A 20,587-nucleotide genomic window follows, 5' to 3' on the forward strand; every position below is an offset into this window, starting at 1 on the left:
TTTGATGGTATAATAAAGGATCAATTCATAAGATATCTGAGAAGGGAAAGATATTGAAAGAATGTAAAACAATATGGATTATATGAGTACTGAAAAAAAGATTGAGGACATCATACTAATCCATATGCCTTCCTTCTTACAAAGTCTTAAGAAGAATGATCCATGTATCTTTTGAAGGTGTTTCTGAAGAAGGGAAGAGAAGAAAAGACTTACAAATAAGAGTCAACAGTAGATTATATCTTTACATAAAACTGACTGAAATGTTCAGAGAATATGATTCCATTTTTATTACTTGATGATAAAAAGTAGAACAAAATACATTCTTAAAGGCACTTTTTTGCAATAAGGTGTTTCCTAGAGATGAGTATTCTGCCATACTCTTGATTATCACTATATAAAGCAAGGTATAAAACAGGAAGTTACATCAGCCTTAAAAATATTTTCCATAGTCATGGATGATATTCAGCATAAAATTTCACCAAAAGAGAGATTACCTATATATGTTAAAAGTCCTCCAGATGCTACTCTTTGCAGACTATTGATTTCATCAAACTCAGAACACTGCAGAGTCTCTCTTAATGAGCTCCACAACAGTCAAAATAATTGTTTAAATAAGAAATTCAGAGAAAACAAAGTGGATAAAAAAAGACAATTGTTCAGACTCAGATGTGCAGTTGGATGAAAGGTCCAAATGGTAAATTTATCCCAATGTATACTTTGGACAAGATACCATAGATGGATGATGAACTGGGTCGAGAATTAAATAAAAAGCTGCCTGGATTTCACTGGGGAAATTATGTGGCACTTTTAACAACCTACAGGCATTTCCCTAAAACAAAACCCCATCTTTTTTTAGCACTATCATTCTATTAATGGTGCTGTATGATTGTGAATTATGGAATATTCACTGTCTCCCAAGAATCAACCAATATTGATAACTAACCAAACAATATTGGTAACCCAAAGGATAATGGGGACATTATAGGAGTAAAAACAACTTGAAGCATAATAGCAATCAATAACTATTCACATTGGGTCCAGTATAAACATACCCATGGTATGTAATGCCAGAAAAAAGAGGTGGATAAGTCAATTTACTGAGTCTTAGGGATAACTGTATGGAACCCACTTAAACTTTGAAGGATTTATGGGATGGTATGGACAAGACTTGAGATGAAACGCATGGATGGGTTGTAATTTGCACCATTAAAGGGAGTATCACATCAGTGAGATCACAGAAACATTCATATCTTTAAAAAAGACGACATTTCCTGAAAAGAAGAGTAAAAATTAAAATTTCTTTCTCTTAGAATCAGAATTTAAGAGCTATAAGGGGCCCTTAAAAAGAATCTGATCTCAACTTCCTAATTTCTTGGATAAAGAAACAAACCTAGAAACCTAAGTGATTTGCTTATATTACTAATTAATAGCAGAGTGATGCATCTAAATCCTAACTATTCAGTGCTTTCCCCAGGTCACCAATATGCCTTTCTGCCATTCAAAACTAAACCAAATTACAGGAAGAAAAGAATTAAGTTGTCATTGGATTGGGTTTGGTAGGTATAAGAGAAAAAGTTACAGAGACTGGGTTTAAAACAAAAAAGTAGAAGTAGGGAAAAATGGATACTTATATGTGACATTCTAGTATTATTAGCAGGTTCTCAAAAGTTCTGGTTTTGGGATCAGTTTTACTCAACATTTTAAAAAAGGATCTATGAAAGGGGGTTCTAGTTATGAGACCATGGCACTTATACAAATGTATTAGCATAAACTGAAGGAATATCATACAGTTTTTTGAGCTGATAGGAAAATGGCAAATAATCTTTAGTTTGGTGAAGTTTAAGCAATAATGTGGGCATAAAAGCTGAAAATGAATGCCAACAAAAGCAAATTAATTACATTCAAGGAATAAAGCTCAAACTCTGACCTTCCTATTTACTTATAAACTCATGACTCTCAACACGTGCTATGACAAAAAGTTCAACAATCATTCAAATATTTATTGAATATCTTTTTTGCTGAGCACTAAAGTGGGTAAAAACATCCGGCCCTTTTATATCTCATATGTAGAATATATAAGGTAGAACAGTGAGTATTATCTTGTTCAAGAAAGAGCAACTAAACTTTTAAAAACTAGGACTTCAATATTTTATTTATTTATTTATTTATTTGTTTGTTTGTTTGTTTATTTGTTTATTTATTTATTTTAAAACCCTTACCTTGTATTGGCTCCAAGGCAGAAGAGTGGTAAGGGTAGGCAATGGGGGTCAAATGACTTGCCCAGGGTCACACAGCTGGGAAGTGTCTGAGGCCAGATTTGAACCTAGGACCTCCCGTCTCTAGGCCTGGCTCTCAAACCACTGAGCTACTCAGCTGCTCCTGTCAACATTTATAAAGATGAAAGCTGAGTGGCAACAAACTCAAAATCTATGAACTTATGAGGGTTGTGGAGAGGTGGCCTTGGACTTCCTCACCAAATTCTAGAATATAAGAAGTAGGAGGCATCTCTAAAAGCCTGAAAGAGTTTTAGTCCAAATAAAAGGAATTATTACGCAGCAAAGTTAAATGGTATACTTTCAAGAATTTGAAAACACAAGTGGAGATTGAAAAAAGTTTTTAGTAAATATGTGCAAGATGGATAGAAAATACTAAATACAATTTATTGTTCATTGTGTCTGACTTTTTTGCAAAGATCCTGAAGTGATTTGCTATTTCCTTCTGCAGTGGATTAAGGCATACAAAGGTCAAGTGATTTGCCCAGGGTCACTCAGCTAGTGTTGGATGCTGGCTTAAACTCAGGGCTTTTCAACTCCAGGCCCAGCAATTTATCCACTTTATCCATTATCTAGCTGCCTAGGACGCCACAGGATGGGGTGTATTGGGATAATCAGGGAAGATTAGTACCTCTGATGTGAGGGCTTGCTGATCCCTTTTCAGGGATGCTTTCTTCCTTTGGTGTTCATCTGCCACCCAGCTCTCACATGTGAAGCTCTCAAGAAGCTGAGCATAGCAGCCATACCCTGGCAAAATGTCTTGGCAAATGGGCTAAACTAGGGTGAGGGTAACTGACAGGCCTGAAACCTGTCAGTGAGGTATGTATGTGGGTATCTACCCGTGGCATAAGAAGACTTCCCCTGGTGGAAGGGGTGGATGAGAACAATTTTTTCCAACAGCCATGAAGGCAGCTAAACTATGGAGCATTTAGAGCTTGTCTAGACACAGAAGAATCCAAGGTCATCCATTGCATCCTGGGCCACTGCAAGTCATCTTGAATTTTGTCTTGCCATTGGCCTTTGATGACTACTGAAGAGAGAGTGAGGCTGATGATTTTGTGCAACTCTTTCTCACTTAAATCCAATCTGTGGGCAAGTCAAGACATTACCTCAAGATATCAATGGTCCTCTTTGAAAATGAAAGGCAAAAAATAATAGCTAAATAGGAGAGATTAAAAAATTCAGAGGCATAAAATTTGGTTCTAATTTCTGAAGGTTACCATCACAAAAAACAAAACTGTTTCCTGTAACATACTCCCTTAGTGTCACTATCAGAAATAGAATCCTGGCTTGGTTGCATTAATGTGACATTTTTTATGATCATATTAAGATCTCAATTTCTTGGTTACTTAAACATATATTTAAAATGTTGCTAATATAATTACAAACCTGATGTCTTGAATAGCACACCTCCTGTCTCTTTTCTTTCCCCATATTTTTAAAGAAGTCACTAGTAAAAGAATGAATTCTCCATTTTTCATGCCAATGGCTACCATGTCTCCTTCAGGGCTGTAGCATACAGTACGGGCAGCATGACCCAAATTGACTTTATTTAGCATCTTCTGCATGAGAACAGAAAAAGTAACAAAGGATTCAAACTAGATATCATGTACAAATCAGTTTTCCCGAAGGCTATCAACTATTCAGTCTAATTTCTGAGAATATAATTTCTTTAACTGTTAACAAAGGCAGGATTTTTGTGCCAATGCTTGCAAATAGTAATCATTTTCTAAATATTTGTACTTACTTTCTAAAATTTGTACTTACTTTATCAGCAATATCCCAGAGTCTCACTGTGCCATCTTCTGCAGCAGAAAGGAAAAAATCTCTTGAAGGATGTGTTGCAAGTCCCCAGATTGGTCCATCCATATGACCATTAACTAAAATGTTACACACTGCATTTTTCTCTCCTACTTCAATTATTTCAGCATTCTTAGTACCAACTAATATCTTTCCCTGAAACATAGGCAAAAATATTGCATTTTTGGTCATATAATAAATACTATACTTTTAAATATGAAAATGACTACTGATTCACAATCAGGAGGATATATGGCTTTCTCTCAATATTGAGCAAACCAAATTTTTATCCAGTTCTTCTTGTGAACAGTAGGACACATTTTAAATATGGTTAACTGTGTTAAAGATGCAGTCTATGACCACTATATACAAGTGTTTCTCTCCGTGATCAGTTATTTATCATGCCACTTATTAAGTTCTAACTAACAGCCAACTGGTTTCTGAATCCAAGTCTATTTAATGTAGAAATAGGCTCAAAAAAAAAAGGAAGATTAAATATAGATTGATAAGGTGAGGTGGATAAATTTTCACCTCGTATAGTGATGCAATAATGGCTCTCTATATAGCTGCATTACCAAAGATGGCAGAGTCAAAGAAAAAGCAAGGCAGAAATGGCAGGTAAATTAGTCTCATTGACAAATGCTAAGAATTATAGCAGCAGGTAACAAAATGACAACAAAAATTGTTCCTTGAGCCCTGATATGTATGTATGTATATATAATCTAATAAATAAGTTAAAAAAAATCTTACTTTGCCTCTACAGACAGAGCGAACACAATCTGTGATTTGTCCTGTTTCTAGTTTGAAGGCACGGCATCGCCTCAGTTCCTGGTCCCAAAGCTTAACTGCTCCTCCTTCTTTTGACCTAAATATGCAATAACCCAAACAGAAGGCTAAATATCAGTTAAGAATGGATGTCACTGGTCTTAAATAAAATAAAAAAGATATGAAATGTACTCCTGTTTCATATCACATCTTCTAATATTTTAAAGTCAAACAATGTCTGTCCATATAAGATTTAATGTAAAAATAATTTGACTTTAAGTAATATCAATTTTAGGGTAATCTATCCTATTCCTCCACATTTTCAACATATAATATAGACATTAATTATTTATCATAGACATTATTTAAAAATTCAAATTCAGATTAACATCAATATTAATAGCTGACTGATATAAACATGAAAGTTTGCAAAACACTTTTCTCATAACAACACTATAGGGTATGTAATGCAAGTATTATTACTCTTTCTTTATAGATAGAAAAACTGAGGCACAATAAGATGAAATTACCCAGAATCACATAGGAATTGTCATTGCCAGGAATCAACCCCAGGTCTAATGAATCCAAGCTCAACACTTTCCTTACTACGGATAGTGAGTAGACCAGTTTGATAATAATTAAGAATTCAGTAGGGAAAAGAAGATAAAATCAGAGGAAAAGATTAAGTTTACAGGCCTAAAGAGAGTAGGAACAGCTTAAGGGGCTAAATTTGCATGTACTTCTGATATGAGAAAAAGGCAGGGGAATTTCTTAAAAGGGTAAAGGACATTTCTAAACCTTTGAAAGTCAAAGTATTCTGAGGAATCTTTCTAATTCTAAAGATCTTAGCAAACTGTAGGAGATGTTTCCTTTTCTGATAGGATTACTGGTAGATCAGGGAAATACCATAAATATAGTCAACTCTGATTTTTTCATAGCATTTGACAAAATCACTTATCCTTAAGGAAAAGACTGAAGCATGCAGGCCAGGTATTAGTACAGTTGGGTAGATTAACAACTGATTAAATGATTAGACTTTAAAAACTTATTAATGAGGAGTGACATCTCTAGTGGAATACCTAGGAATATGTCCTTGAACTTAAAATTTTTACTATCATTGTTTAGCATTCCCCTTCACTTTATTTTCAGATATAGAATAACTAAGAATAATGGATCTTAAACTGACCTGAAAGCTATACATTGTGAAAATTCATTAAATACATATTCTAAAAATAATTTTAAGAGACTATAGCCACCATCACTATCTCATCATTACAAGCATTTATCAAGTGTTTATGATGTACTGGGCACCGTGCTAAGCATTGGGGAATACAGAGAAAGGCAAAGATATGGACCCTGCCTTCAAAAAGCTCATGTTCTAGTGGAAGAAAACATTACATAAGTGACTGTATAGAGCTAGGATTCAATTAATTCAAGTTTGAATTATGTGAAATTCAAAATTATGTGAAATTCAAGATCCAATTAATTCAAGTTTGAATTATGCGAAATTCAAAATGTGGTGGCAATGAATTGGAAATTGAAGAGATGCCCATCAATTGGGAAATAGCTAAACAAGTTGTGGCATATGATTGTGGCATATTACATCATAAGAAATGACAAGCAGGTTAATTTTTTTAAAACAGAAAGACCCATATCAAATTATAAAGAATGAAATGAGCAGAACCAAGAGCACATTATATATAGCAACAGAAATGTTGTTTGAAGTACTTGTGTATTTCTACCCTTAGGGAAAGAACTAGTAAACAGAAATAAACAAAATATAGTATTAAGTATACACATATCTTTTTGTCAGACAATACCTTTGTATAAATGGAGATACTGAAACTTGGACTGCATCCCCCATAAGTAGTCCCTTTGTATTTCCCAAAATTCCCTTTAATCTTTCCTGTGCCTCCATGTTTGCATGGTCATATTATTGTTTCATAGTTGGCTGTAACTCCTCCCTCTTTCCCTTTTGTTCTGGGGAGCGGGCTGGTCAGTACCCTTTTAGTTAGGTTTTATGCTAGCTTATTATTAATAAAACTTTATAAAAATATGATATTTAGTTCTTTGCATATTAATTTTAATCTCTACATTTTAGCTAACCACAAAGGGATAGAATCCTTAAATATTTTAAAGAGAGATTTTCAGTTAAGTTAGTAAGTTTTTTCTCCAGCCATGCCCACCCACCTGTTTCCACCAGCCCCAAGGCCTGTCTCCCCCTGCTGCTTCTTGCTTCTCACTTCCATCCACTTAAGCCAAAGTTCCTCACACAGCCTGTAGCCTCCCCTTGCCGCAGCTAGATCCACCAGGAGAACCCGCCAATCTGAGCTGCTTTTTTTTCCCCAAGAGGATGACGTATAAAAATCTTTCCACTCCAATCCCTTCCCCTGTGGAAGGCCAATAAGAGAAACAGTCTCAAATAGATAAAAATCTGAGACTCCTCTTTTGACTCCTTTTCTGATCCACATCTTTCCTTAATGAAAAGCTTTAAGCTCCTAACAATCCAGCTGTTAAGAGGTTAACATTCTCTCCTTTGGTCAGAAATACAACTGTTTTTGTTTCAAAAGTAGTTCAGACACTCAAGGTCATGAATTCCTCCTGGAGGGGCATTTCTCCCTGGAGAAAATATTCCCTGTCACAGCCTTCTAATAAGGACCTAGCCAAAGTTCAAACTTAGCCTTGTTCTATTTAGAAGCTAATGAGAATCTTTGTGTTTTGATATTACATAATTTACAACTTCTGCGAATCTGCTAAGTTTCGGGGGTGGGGGTGGGGAGGGGTTCTTTTGTGTGAAATGAATCTGCTCCTGGAGACAGAGCTCAAAGCCTGAGCTAAAAGACAACTCCTATGTCCAGTTGTTATTTCCTTATCAACTAAACTATCCTTATCAGATTATCTGAGATGATAAAAAGATCTTGAGATTCTCCCACCTCTTGTGAGTTTTCCAGCCTGTGCTAGTCATTTTTTAAGCCAAAGTCTTAACCTGACCCTGGACTCCTGGTTGAGAGAGACTTGCAATTTGGAATTTTTTTTCCACAGGAAGGGGACTTCTCTGCAGTTTTTCTTTTGAGGGCAGAGAGACTAAATCAATAGATGTCAAGTAGAAGTTTTTGGGATTTTGTCTCTACCTTTTGGCCTGTCTTTCATGTGCAAATACCCAATTGTCCTCCCTAATAATTTTGCCCTTCTCCCTGTTTACTATAAACAAACCCCATTTAGCCTTTTTTTTTTTTTTTTTTAAAGGAATAATGCTGTTTCAAAGCATGCTTGAAACTCTGAAACAACAGTTTGAGTTGGTAAAGTTACAAAGTGCAGTTTGGATCTGCTTAATTCTTTTCCTGGGAGTTTTTATTTTCATTGGAGACTTCCCACTTTATTTACTCTCAAGAATATACAACAGGCTAGAGGGCTGTTTAAACTAGAAGCCAAACAAATATTTTGACAAAGCTTTGAAAGTCTTAAATGCCCAATGAAGAATTCTCCCTCACTATGACGAAATTCAGAGCTCTGACAAACGAAATGCAAATGGTTGATTTATATGGGAGAAGGGAAGGAACCTTAAAGAGAGCTGGAAGTTTATTGATGTTAATCTTTTGAGTTTTGTTTCCCCTCTGAATAGTGAAGAAGTCTATTGGAATTGGAAAAAAAAAAGGTGTGTTGTTTTTTTACTGCTCTGCCTGTACCTTGCCATTTGCTTAAATTATTATATTTGCTAATTTCTTTAAGGTTTAAATTTTTTAAGTTTATCTGTATTAATATAATTAATATCTATTCTGTTATATGATTCTTTATCTGTATTGTTTCCCTATGATTTTACTGAACAAAATATCATTTTTAAAAAGCCCATAAGTCTTATGTATCCTGGATTTGTCATCTCAACTATTGAGGTCACATGTTGCTTATACAGCCTTTTTGCCTTTGTTAATTGTCACATACATGATGGATGGATGGACTCCATCAAAACTGGTTACAACTTGCATACAACTTTGGAGAATATGATGACTTAAGAATTTAAATTATAATTTTACAAGGGGTCTTTAGAAATGACTTTAGACACCCCGTACCTTCTGAATGGATGATAGTTATATATATATATATATATATATAAAATAAAGAATGTTGTATTAAAAGGTAGGGAAGCAAATAGAAGTTCCTACCAAAACTTTTTATATATAAAGCAGGAAGCCAAAATGAGCTCTTGCATGCATGATATTTTAACTCTTTAGTTTAATTTACTTCTGCAAGAACAATCTAAATTCTTGATGTTTTAGACCCAAAATAAGTTTTCATCAGCAGTTGCCAAGGTTGAAAGATTTCCTATATCTGTAGATTTGTGACAAGTATACATTAAGTTCATAGGTTTTTTTTTAAACATCATACAGCAAGTGGCTATATATAAATTCACGCGAATCCTATATAATAAAGGGTATGTTTGCTATTGTCAATAAATGGGCTATTGTGAATTTTGGGAATTTGGTACTTTTTCTTTGAATGTGCATTATCTACTACTGTTTTGTTTTTATATATCTATTATTTTGTAAAAATCATTTTCACTCACACAGTGGTTCATGGCCAAGTTTAAAAAGGAAATAGATCTCATTTTTTGTGAGGAACCTTTGTATTCTACCTCTCCTTGGCTGACACAGCGTGTCACTGAATCTAAGCTATATATTTTTGATTTTTAAAACATTTTTTATTATTTTTTTCTCTTCTATTTGCAATATAGTATTTTGAAGTATGTGTAATCAATATTATTCTTTTTTTTCATTTTACACTAATATAAGTTTAAAATACATTTGTTTTAATATTAATGCATACCCCCAAAGCTTTAAACTAAAGAATAATGCCATTGATTGTTTAAATATTATAGGACTTTGCTTAATGATTCTGTCTGATTCCAGAAGAAGGAATTTAAAAAGAGCCACTTGCACAGTGCTAAAGAAGCACAAAGCCAGCCTGCATAGTGCCAATTGAGCACACGATCAAAGAGACTGACCAATTCCAGTGGGATTGTTGTAATTTTGAGCCAAGACAAGAAGACTTGAACTTGTCTGGGGTTCAAGGCTGTGGTGCTAAACATATGTTAAGATGCAGAACTTCCTCTGAACCACATTCTAACAGGCACCTCTTTAGCTGCCATCCTGGCTTCTATAAGCTTGTCCCTTTTCTATCTTTCATAGTGTCGCAAACTTTCTGTAGTCCTGGCTACTGATTGGGTAAATGCATAATTACTTAAATCACTTTAATTAGGTCCTGATTCAAGGACCTGTTATAGGTTTATTTTCCTCTACTTATATTTTTTATAAGACTTTAATATTTTATATTTCATCCACAGGTTATTTTTTTCTCTTTTATGTGGATTTTTTGGCTGTTTTTGATTTCTTTTGCAATTGATTCATATATCTTTATAACTCAGCCATGTATTCCTGAGTGATCCCTGTTTGTTATTATTTTCCTCAGGGGAGGCTATATTATTGTTGTGAACTTTGGTTTGAATTTGAGCAATTTTAGGATAAGAAACTTGCTACCTCCCAAAATCCTGAAGACAAACCTGTTTGGAGAAGATACCATGAAGATGCCTGCAGAGACCACACAATGCATCAAGAAGATCCAGAATTGAACTTTGGGATGTGAATTTGAACTATGGCGGGTTGAAAGCATTTTTTTTTAATGTATATTTTTATGCTAAAGGGGACTGCCCCTAAATTGGCTTTTTCTTAATGTAGCAATCATTGATTTTGTTCTTTTTTCCCCTTTTATCGACAAATCATTGCAATTTATAAGTTGATTATGTTTTCATGATCCTTTTGGGGAGACTGGTCTCCTAATAGGATTACAGGGGGGTATGTATGTAAATGGAGATTTTGAACCTTGGACTGCATCCCCCATAAGTCCTTTAGTATTTCCCAAAATTTCCTTTAATCTCTTCTGCACCTCCATGTTTCCATGGTCATGTTATTGTTTTATAGTTGGCTATAACTCCTCCCTCTTCCTCTTGGGAGTGGACTGGTTAGCAGTACCCTTTCAGTTAGGTTTATGCTAGTTTATTATTAATAAAACTTTATTAAAATATAATATTTAGTTCTTTGCATATTAATTTTAAGCTCTACACCTTCTTTAATAGGCAGAGGGGAGGAGGGAAGTGTCTGGGCATTTTAATGTAACAATTAAAAATATATAAATATACATTTTAAAAATTCAATTTAGTTAGACTGCCTGCCCTTTGATCCAGCCATATCACTGTTGGGCCTGTACCCCAAAGGGATCATAGATAAACAGACTTGTATGAAAATATTTATAGCCGTGCTTTTTGTGGTGGCAAAAAACTGGAGAATGAGGGTATGCCCTTCTATTGGGGAATGGCTGAACAAATTGTGGTATATGCTGGAGATGGAATACTATTGTGCTCAAAGGAATAATGAACTGGAGGAATTCCATGTGAGCTGAAAAGACTTCCAGGAATTGATGCAGAGTGAAAGGAGCAGAGCCAGCAGAACATTGTACACAGAGACCAATACACTGTGGTAAAATAGAATGTAATGGACTTCTGTACTAGCAGTAATGCAATGATCCATAACAATTCTGAGGGACTTATGGAAAAGAACGCTACCCACATTCAGAGGAAGAACTACAGGAGAGGAAACATAGAAGAAAAGCAACTGCTTGAACACATGGGTTGATGCGGACATGATTGGGGATGTAGACTCGAAACTACCACACTAATGCAACTATCAACAATTTGGAAATAAGTCTTGATCGATGACACATGTTAAAACCAGTAGAAATGTGCAGTGGCTATGGGGAGGGGAGGTCGGGGGGTGAAGGGGAAAATAAGAACATAAATCATGTAACCATGATAACTTTTCTAAAAAATAAAAATTATTAAAAAACTATAACCAAAAACCTTCAAAAAATCCAATTTAGTGATTTAGTATTATAAAATACCAAATCATATTTAATGCTAGCCAAAATTCAGTTAATGTGATAGGTGCGAGATGAGAGTTTAAAACTGTTATGTTGTCAGTCTTCACTTACCTACTGCCATATGTAGAGGTTATATCCTGCTGTATATCATATTATCAATAGCTTCCCCCTCCTCATCCCCACATGCATATATATATGCACATATATAAATATATAAAACTCTTGACAAAATGAAGACTACTTAGATGGAAACACTACCAAGATAAAAAAGAAAAGGCTTGTTTATTATTCTAAAACAAAAATTTGATGGAAATAAATGGCATGAATGTGGAATGAGATGTAGGAATGGCTAACTCTAAGGCATAGAATATTACAAAACATGCAGATGAGAAAAAAGAAAAAGGCAATATTGCATTAGCTTTTTGTGATTTGCAACCACAATGAAAAGAAATATTTCAGTGATAGAGATGGATAACTTTAACTGCATGGAATGAAGGTTAGCTTCAGGTTTATTTAAGGCAGTGAAAGAAAAGAGAAGTGAAGTAGAAAGAACTTTTACTGGTTATAACTGGCTAGTTACATCACTTTAAAAACTGATTTCAACTGCAAAATTTAAAAATTATTACAACTTTGGTCAGTAGAATCAAAATGCAGTAGCTACATATTCTGATATTCTGATAAAAATAATCAAAGGTGGATATGATTAATAAATGCTTAATGAGGATGACATACACTTATTCTAGGAAAAAGATGCCTTACAGAATTTATATTTCTAAGAAAGAAAAATCACAACCTTTATTTAAAGGATCTAATGATCACCAAATACTTTCATTGGGAGGTAAGGCAGGAGAGGATTTAAAATTAAAACCAATAACTGTGTACAACCACTGGCTGGTTCTAGTTCTTCAGTGGTCATGTAAAGTAAGCTGTTTTTGAAAAATTATTTTCAAATAATTCTAGCCCAGCTGTTGAGAAAAATTTTAAGGCAACAAACCTACAATTAAAACATTATTAATTTTAAATAATGCTCTAAGTCCTCCAACTATATCTGGTTCACTGTGGAGAATGTGAGCATACAAATACACTGAGATGTGGATAAAAGCATTTTGTACCAATCAGAGTATGTATGAAGATTTAAAGAGAAGACATTTCTGTATACATTGCTAAAATATTTTAAGGAACAAAGTTTTTGTCATATTGTTGTATAGGTTTATTTTTAGGTTTAATACTCCTTCATTTAAAAATTGTTGCTTTCTCTGACTATTCTATAAATTTATATCAATTTATGATAAACTTGAATTGGAATACCTTCTCTTTTGCTGTAATATTACATTAACACGCAGATTAAAAGCATTTTCATTGCACTTCCTTTGGGAAGTTTCCTTTGTAGCTACCATATTTTACAAAGAATTATAACTTCAAATACTGTGAATTTGAATAATGCAAATAATGCAGCTACTTCAGGGAATATTTCTAACGTAATCAGGACCTAGTTGTAGATAAAAAATATATACTTTGAAATAGGAAGGCACTAGCTACAGCAAGGTCCAAGAAAGGCGTCTTATAGAAAGTAAAATTTGAACTAAGTTTTGAAGAAAGCAACATTCCTGGCATAGGGAAGAGTCAATGAAAAAGCTGTTTTAGGAAAAATAATGTGTAAGGAATAACAAAATGGTCTTTGTTCCTGGACCATAGAATATAGGAAGCAGAGACAAGGAGGCTAGAATAGTAGAAACGTACAAGTTTTGAAGGGCTTTGTAAGACATATTTAGACAATTATTTTAGTTCGGATTAATTTGTTTTAGTTGTGTTTTTTTGTGTCTGACTCTTCATGACTCCATTTGGGTTTTTTTTTGGCAGAGATACTGAAGTGGTTTGCCATTTCCTTCTCCAGCTCATTTTACAAATGAGGAACTGAGGTGAACAAAATTAAGTGATTTATTCAGGATCACCCAGCTAGTAAGTGACTGAGGTCAGACTTACACTCAGGAAAATGAGTCTTCCTAACTTTAGTCCTTGAACTCTATCCACTGAGCCATCTAGCTGCCCCTTAAAAGGCAAATAGAGAATTTTATATTTAATCTTGAAGGTAACAGGGAGAAGGGAAAGAGATATAAAAAGGTGAGACTTGTACTTTATGAAAATCTCTTTGGGGGGCAGCTGGGTAGCTCAGTGGATTGAGAGCCAGACCTAGAGATGGGAGGTCCTAGGTTCACATCTGGCCTCAGACACTTCCCAGCTGTGTGACCCTGAGCAAGTCACTTGACCCCCATTGCCTACCCTTACCACTCTTCTGCCTTGGAGCCACTACACAGTATTGACTCCAAGACGGAAGGTGAGGGTTTATTAAAAAAAAAAAAAATTTTTTTTAAAAAAAAGAAAATCTCTTTGATAGATTAAGAGCAAGATGGTCTGGTATGGGAAGAAACTTGAGGCAAGGACATCAATCAGCAGGTTACTGTAAGAGTCTATGAGGGAAATGATGAGGATGGTGGCTCTGACAGAATAGAGGAGATAAATGTGGGAGATATGGTAAAAGTAGAAATAACAAGCCTGACAACATAATGGATATGTGAGTTTAGAGTGAGGAATTGAGGATAATGCTGAGATTTGGAGTCTAGGTAACTAGAAAAGAGTAATTTCCTTGTTGGTAATAAAGAAGTTATAAGAGGGAAGGGTTTGGGAGGAAAGATGATGAATTCAGTTTTGGACAGGTTGAGTTTAATATGCCAATGGGACCTCTAGTTCAAGGTATCTAATAGGCAGTTGGTGATTTGTGAACAGAAGTCAGGAGAGAGGTAATAGCTAGATAGGTAGATAATAGTAATTATCTGCAAAGATAGGATTTTAGACCCAAGGGACTGATGAGATCACCAACAGAGATAGTGTAAAGAGAAAAGAGAAAAGGACCCAGGACAAAACCTTGGGAGCCAAGAGTGATTAGTGGGATTAACTGGGATGAAGATCCAAAAAAGGAACCTGAGGAGCTAGAAAACACTCTGAGGGTCAGAGTGCAATACCATTAAAACCTAGAAAGGTTAGGAGAAAAGGATGATAAACAGTGTCAAAAGTTGTAAAAATGTAAAAAAAAAGTTTGAGAACTGAGAAGGGGCTATTAAATTTGGTAATTAAGAGACTATTGGTAATTTTAGAGAAAGAATGGTTTCAGTTGAAATGAATTTTGAAGAAAGTGAAATGAGAGAAAGTGGAGGCAACTATTTATTGTAGAGAGCTTTTTCAAAGAGTTTAGTCATGAAAGGGAGGAGAAACTAGAGTGGATGGTTAGAATGAAAGTTAACAAGGTGTAGGGAGATTCAAGCATATTTGTAAGCAACAAGAAAGTAGTCAGTAGATAGGGAGAGACTGCTTATTAGTGAGAGAGGAGGATGTTAGAGGGAGCAATCTATTGGGATAGATGATACAGAATAAGATCAAGTGTGCATGTGGAGGACTTTGCCTTGGCAAGTCACCTCTTTGTGTGAGACCAGGGTAAAGAGGGAGGTAATGGGTTTGAGATATCTAAGTGATATGAAACAAGGAGGAGGGAAAAGACATTTTTCATTTTTTTTAATGAAGTATGAGATGAGGTCTTCAGTTGAGGAGGTTGGGGAAACCTTGGGAGCCTTGAGGAGAGATGAAAGGATTTATAATAACATGAGTGGGATCATGAGTCAATTAGGAAAATGTAAAAGAACTGCATTGCCATAGAAAGGGTTCAGTTGATATTATGAGACACAAATTTGTGGTGGACCCCGCCAATATGGTTTCATAAATTTCTCCAGCCCTCTTCAGCAGCATGAAAATAGGAACAAATGCAATGGATAATAGTAGTAACTGAAGGTTGATTGGTGATAGGGTAAGAGGGCTAGGGATTGAGTGTAGAGGATAGTGTTGAGATGAATAGGAAATCAGGTAAGGAAGCAAGGGTAGTACAGCCAAAGCAGGAGAAAGGGAAAAAAACCAAAGAGTGGTAGAATTGGAGAATAAGGTGAGGACAAAGAACAGTTAGGGGTTGTAAGACAAAAGAAAAGAATGATAAAAGACTATGATTAAGATCAAATGAAGGAATTTAAGAATTTATTAAAAAAGAGTCTATGAACACAGAAATGCCATTTGTGAGTAAAGCTGAGGGGCAGTGGAGTCACAATGATACAGTTCATATTATATAGTGCTTTATATTGCACAAAGTATCCTTCTTTAAAAATTTAATTGCATCCTCCTCAATTACATGTAAAAAGAGTTTCCAACATTTTCCAAAGGTTTTTGAGTCTCAAATTCTCTTCTTCCCTATTCCTACCCTTACTATCTTGCTGAGATGGTATGCAATCTCATATAGATTTTAGACGTGCAATCACCTAAACCATTTTCAAATATTAATCCTTTTGTTGAAGGAAACTTGAACAACACAAAAATTTTTTAAAAAGTTTGCTTTGGCCTGGATATAGGCTCTATTAGTTCTTTTTCTGGAAGCAGTTGGCATTATTTTATTTTTTTTTTGGTATGAGTCCTTTGGGATTGTTTTAGATTATTGTATTGCTGAGAATAGCTGTTATTTATAGTTGTTCATTGTACAGTATTCCTGTCACTGTGTACAGTGTTCTCCTGGGTTCTGCTTATTTCACTCTGCTTTAGTTCCTGTAAGACTTCCTGTAAGACTTGTAAGTTTTCCCCCTGCTTGTCATTTTTTCCATTACAATTATATACTATAAACTTACCCAGCCATTCTCCAATTGATGGGTATTCCTTCACTTTCCAATTCTTTGCCCTATTAGGGGTAAAATAGATTTGGATTTGATAAGTTAAATGACAGGAGTGAATCCTGACAGACTGTCAGACAGCCTTGTTTGGAACCTTGAACAAAGTTCCTGTTAGAATTCTGTGGTGTTGAGTTAGAGTTTTCCAACTGTCACTCTATCTCTGGGGCTAAGCAAGGTCCTGGAGGCTGCTTTTCCTGACTCTCTCTGGCTATTCCCTATGAAAACCTTGGGAATACTGAATTTGCGGTTTGGGAAGAGAGAAGTGGCAGTTTGGCAATGGTTGGAGAAAAGAAGACTGACATAAAAGAAGGAAGAAGATCTTTTGTCTTTATCTCTGTAAGACAGCAGAGTGGAGACAAGGCTTTGGCCTTACAGGCCAGGAAGCCATTTCTGTTTGTGTTGGCTCAACTTTGACTAGGCTAACAGTACAGCAGTGACTGAAGAACTTTTGGAGACAGTGTTTTTAAGAAATATATATGTTTATAAGGATATTAGAAATAGGTTAGTTAGTTAGTATTTGGGGAAATAGATTAGGAAGAATAAGGGCAGGTCTGGTTTTTACCAGACAGAAAATGGTCTTGAGAGAGACCTTGAGTTGGGTGTGGTTGTTAGTCCCCTTCTTTTTAGACTTAGGGAACCCTTTATCCTTGAACCCTATTAACTATCCTTTAATTCCCTTACCTTTAAAATATTAAATAGTTTTTGAATTTATACATCTGTCTCTCAGACTCTTACTGTCAGCCAGTTTTACTAGACCCCAAAATCTATCAACTGCTCATCTCAGCTCACAGTACCCTATTTCAACAGACAACTAGCTGGCCTTTTTATCAGTGACTAAGAAGAAACTTTTAGATACAGTTTCCAAAATTATCTTAAAAGCCCCCCCAACAAAAAGAGCTACTTTAAATATTTTTGCACATATAGGTCCTTTTGCTTTTTATTTCCTTGGGATATAAACCTAGTGATGGTATTGCTGAGTTAAAGGCCATGTACTATTTTAGAGCCCTTTGGGAATAGATCCAAATAGCTCTCCAGAATGACTAAATCTGTTCACAACTCCCCCTACAGAACATTTCCTGCATCCCAAGTTTTATCACTTTCCTTTTCTGTCATAATAGCCAATCTGATAAGTGAGGGGTGGTATCTAAGAGTTGTTTTAATTTGCATTCTTCTAACAATGATTTAGAGAGTGTTTTTGTTTTTTTTTGCAGGATGATAGAGAGTTTTAATTGCTTTGTCTAAGAACTGCTTCTTCATATCCTTTAACCATTTTTCAGTTGGGGAATGACATTCTTATCCAGTCAACTCATTTCTTTATGTATTTGAGAAATGAAGCCTTTATTAGAGACTTGCAAAAAAAATTTTTTTTTGCGCCATTGTGATAACTGTGTATTATTTTCCATCCTATTTACTCTTAGTTTAGTTTCTAACCTCCACCTCCCCCAATCTGCTCTCTTTTCTATTAGCCCTATGTTTTTTAGCTTTCTAGACCCAATTGATTGTGTAAGTTTTTCCCACATTGAGCTGATTCCAATGAGGATAAAGTTTAAATGTTCTTTGCCCCAGCTCTGCCATCTTTCCCTCTACTGGGAACTTCATGATTCTTTTATATGCAATAATTTACTCCATTTTATTTTTACCTTTCCCCTCTTCCCAATGCATCCTTCTCATGCCTTAATTTAATTTTTTTTATCATTCCAATATATTCAACTCACACCCTTGTCCTGTGTCTATGTATGCTATTTCTAACTGCCCCAATAATGACAAAGTTCTTTGATGATAATTTATTTAAAGATGAGGTATAAGCTCTATTTTTTGATCACAGCTTTGGCTCAGTTCTCTACATATTTGAGAGATTAGGCCTTTGTCCAAGATACTTGCTATAAGTGGTATGAGATAAGGAGAGATGTGTTTTATACTCTTCCAGTCTGGGCTCTGGTCTGTGAGTAACCACACTCTTTTCCCCTTTGGGACTGTGACCAGAGCTTCCAGTTCTCCTGAGGCTGAAATGCTAGCATATGCTAATGCTCCTCATCACCTTGAGATTGCACCAGGACTGCTACTTGGATCTGCATATAGGCAATGCAACAAGAACCTTACACCCAGAGTCAGGAAAAGGGACCACCATTATCTCCTTCTGAGCAGTTGTCTAACACCCACCCCTTACCATCTGTGGCTAAGAGCTCCAGAAGCCTTTGCTGATGATTCAGCTACCCCTGAGGCCTGTTGGCATGGGGGTGCAGTGGGGTTTGGGGGCTGCCTTGACATGCTGCTTTGTACTCCACTTCCAACCCAGTGTACTAGATCTTTCATGCTGGCCTTTTTAAGTTGTTTTGGCCTGAAAACTTATTTCATCCCTTTTTTTTTTGTGGGTTCCAGAATTCATTTTGAGACATTATATTAGTTTTTTGGAAGGTGATTTGGCACAAATCAGGTAGGTCTGTGTAATTTCCCTGCCTTCTTGGCTCTGCCTTCTATAGTTCTTCAATGTAAACTCATTGAAAATATTATCTCTATTTAACCAATGAGGAAACCCAGCCTCAGTTATATAGCAGTGATTTGTTCAATTACTGAACTAAGCTTGGAACCCAGGCACTACTGCTCCAAATCAAGCATTTTTAAGTTATAAAGCCACAGAACTTGGGATATATATATATATATGCATATATATGTCATGTAACTATATGAATGTAATAGGATTATAGATTATTACATGGCATACACTGAATTTCCCTATGTTCAGAAGAGAGACATTATCTCCCCTGTCATTCTTTTTTCATTTTTTAAAATTGCATGTAGAAATAATTTTTAACAACTGTTATCTGACATTTTGTGATTCAGATGCTCTTCATCCCTCTCTGCCCACAAGGTGTAGTAAATACTCTGATATAGGTTTATGGCAGTGCTTTCATGCAATACATATTCTCTATATTCCTCATGCCATGAAAAGAAACATCATACACATAATAAAAAACTCATGAAGGAAATAAAGTGGAAGACAGCATGTTTTGATCTGCAATCAGACTCCAACAGTTCCTTTTTTGGCTATGAATAGCATTTTTCATTATGAGCCCCTTGGGTTGTCTTAGAATTTTGCTTTGCTAATAATAGTCCAGTCCTTCACAGTTGATCACTGTACAATATTTCTGTTATTGTTACAATGTTCTCTAGGTTCTGCTCAATTAATTTTGTGTCAGTTCATGTAAATCTTTCCAGGTTTTTCTGAACTCATTCTGTTTGTCTTTCCTTATAGTGAAATAGTATTCCATTACGACCATGTACCAAAACTTGTTCAGCATTCTCCAACTGATGAATATTCCAATTCTTTGCTACTACAAAAAGTTGCTAAAATATTTTAGGATGAGTAAATCTATCTCTGATCTCTTTGGGATACAGACCCAGTAGTGGTATTGCTGGGTCAAAAGATACGCATAGTTTTATGGACCTTTGGATGAGGTTTGGTATTGCTTTCCTGAATGCTTGTATCAGTTCATAGATCTACCAACACTATATTACAATCCCAATTTCTCCACATCCCCTCTAACATAATTTTCCTTTTTGGTCATATTAGCTCAGCTTATTGATGTAAGGTGGTATCAGAGTTATTTTAATTTACATTTCTCTTAATTTGCATTTTTTCATAAGACTCTTAAGTTTTAACTTCATCTGAGAAATGACTTCATATCCTTTGACCATTTATCAATTAATTGCTGAATTCTTTGTATTCTTATAAATTTGACTTGGTTCTCTATATATTTGAGAGATTAGGCCTTTGTCAGAAATACTTGCTGTAATTCCACCTCCCCCTCCAAAAAAAATTGTTCGTTTCCTTTCTAATCCTGGTTGTACTGGTTTTGTTTGTACAAAACTTTTAAAATTTAATGTAATCAAATTGTCCATTTAATTTTTCATGATGTATTTATGTCTTGTTTGGTCATAAATTCTTCCCTTATCCATAAGTCTGAAATGTAAACTAGTTCTCCCAATTTGTTTATGGTATCACCCTTTATTTCTAGATCAAGTGTCCATTTTGACTTTATTGTGTATATGTGGTGTGAGCTGCTG

The 20,587-nt window shown here is 35.2% G+C and overlaps 1 protein-coding gene across 3 annotated transcripts in view; it reads right to left on the minus strand.

Annotated features, from left to right (window-relative positions):
* EML5 (EMAP like 5) overlaps positions 1–20,587 on the minus strand; it is a 197,919-nt gene that overhangs the window by 7,429 nt on the left and 169,903 nt on the right. For all 3 annotated transcript variants that reach the window (XM_044664992.1, XM_044664993.1, XM_044664994.1), the window contains 3 exons: positions 4,824–4,938; positions 4,041–4,229; positions 3,663–3,835 (listed from right to left, as the gene is read on the minus strand). In XM_044664992.1, the coding sequence (XP_044520927.1) occupies positions 3,663–3,835; positions 4,041–4,229; positions 4,824–4,938 (477 nt within the window). The remainder of the gene's footprint in view (positions 1–3,662; positions 3,836–4,040; positions 4,230–4,823; positions 4,939–20,587) is intronic.

This window comes from Gracilinanus agilis, chromosome 2, assembly GCF_016433145.1.
Source record: "Gracilinanus agilis isolate LMUSP501 chromosome 2, AgileGrace, whole genome shotgun sequence".
In the NCBI taxonomy this organism is placed as follows: domain Eukaryota; kingdom Metazoa; phylum Chordata; class Mammalia; order Didelphimorphia; family Didelphidae; genus Gracilinanus; species Gracilinanus agilis.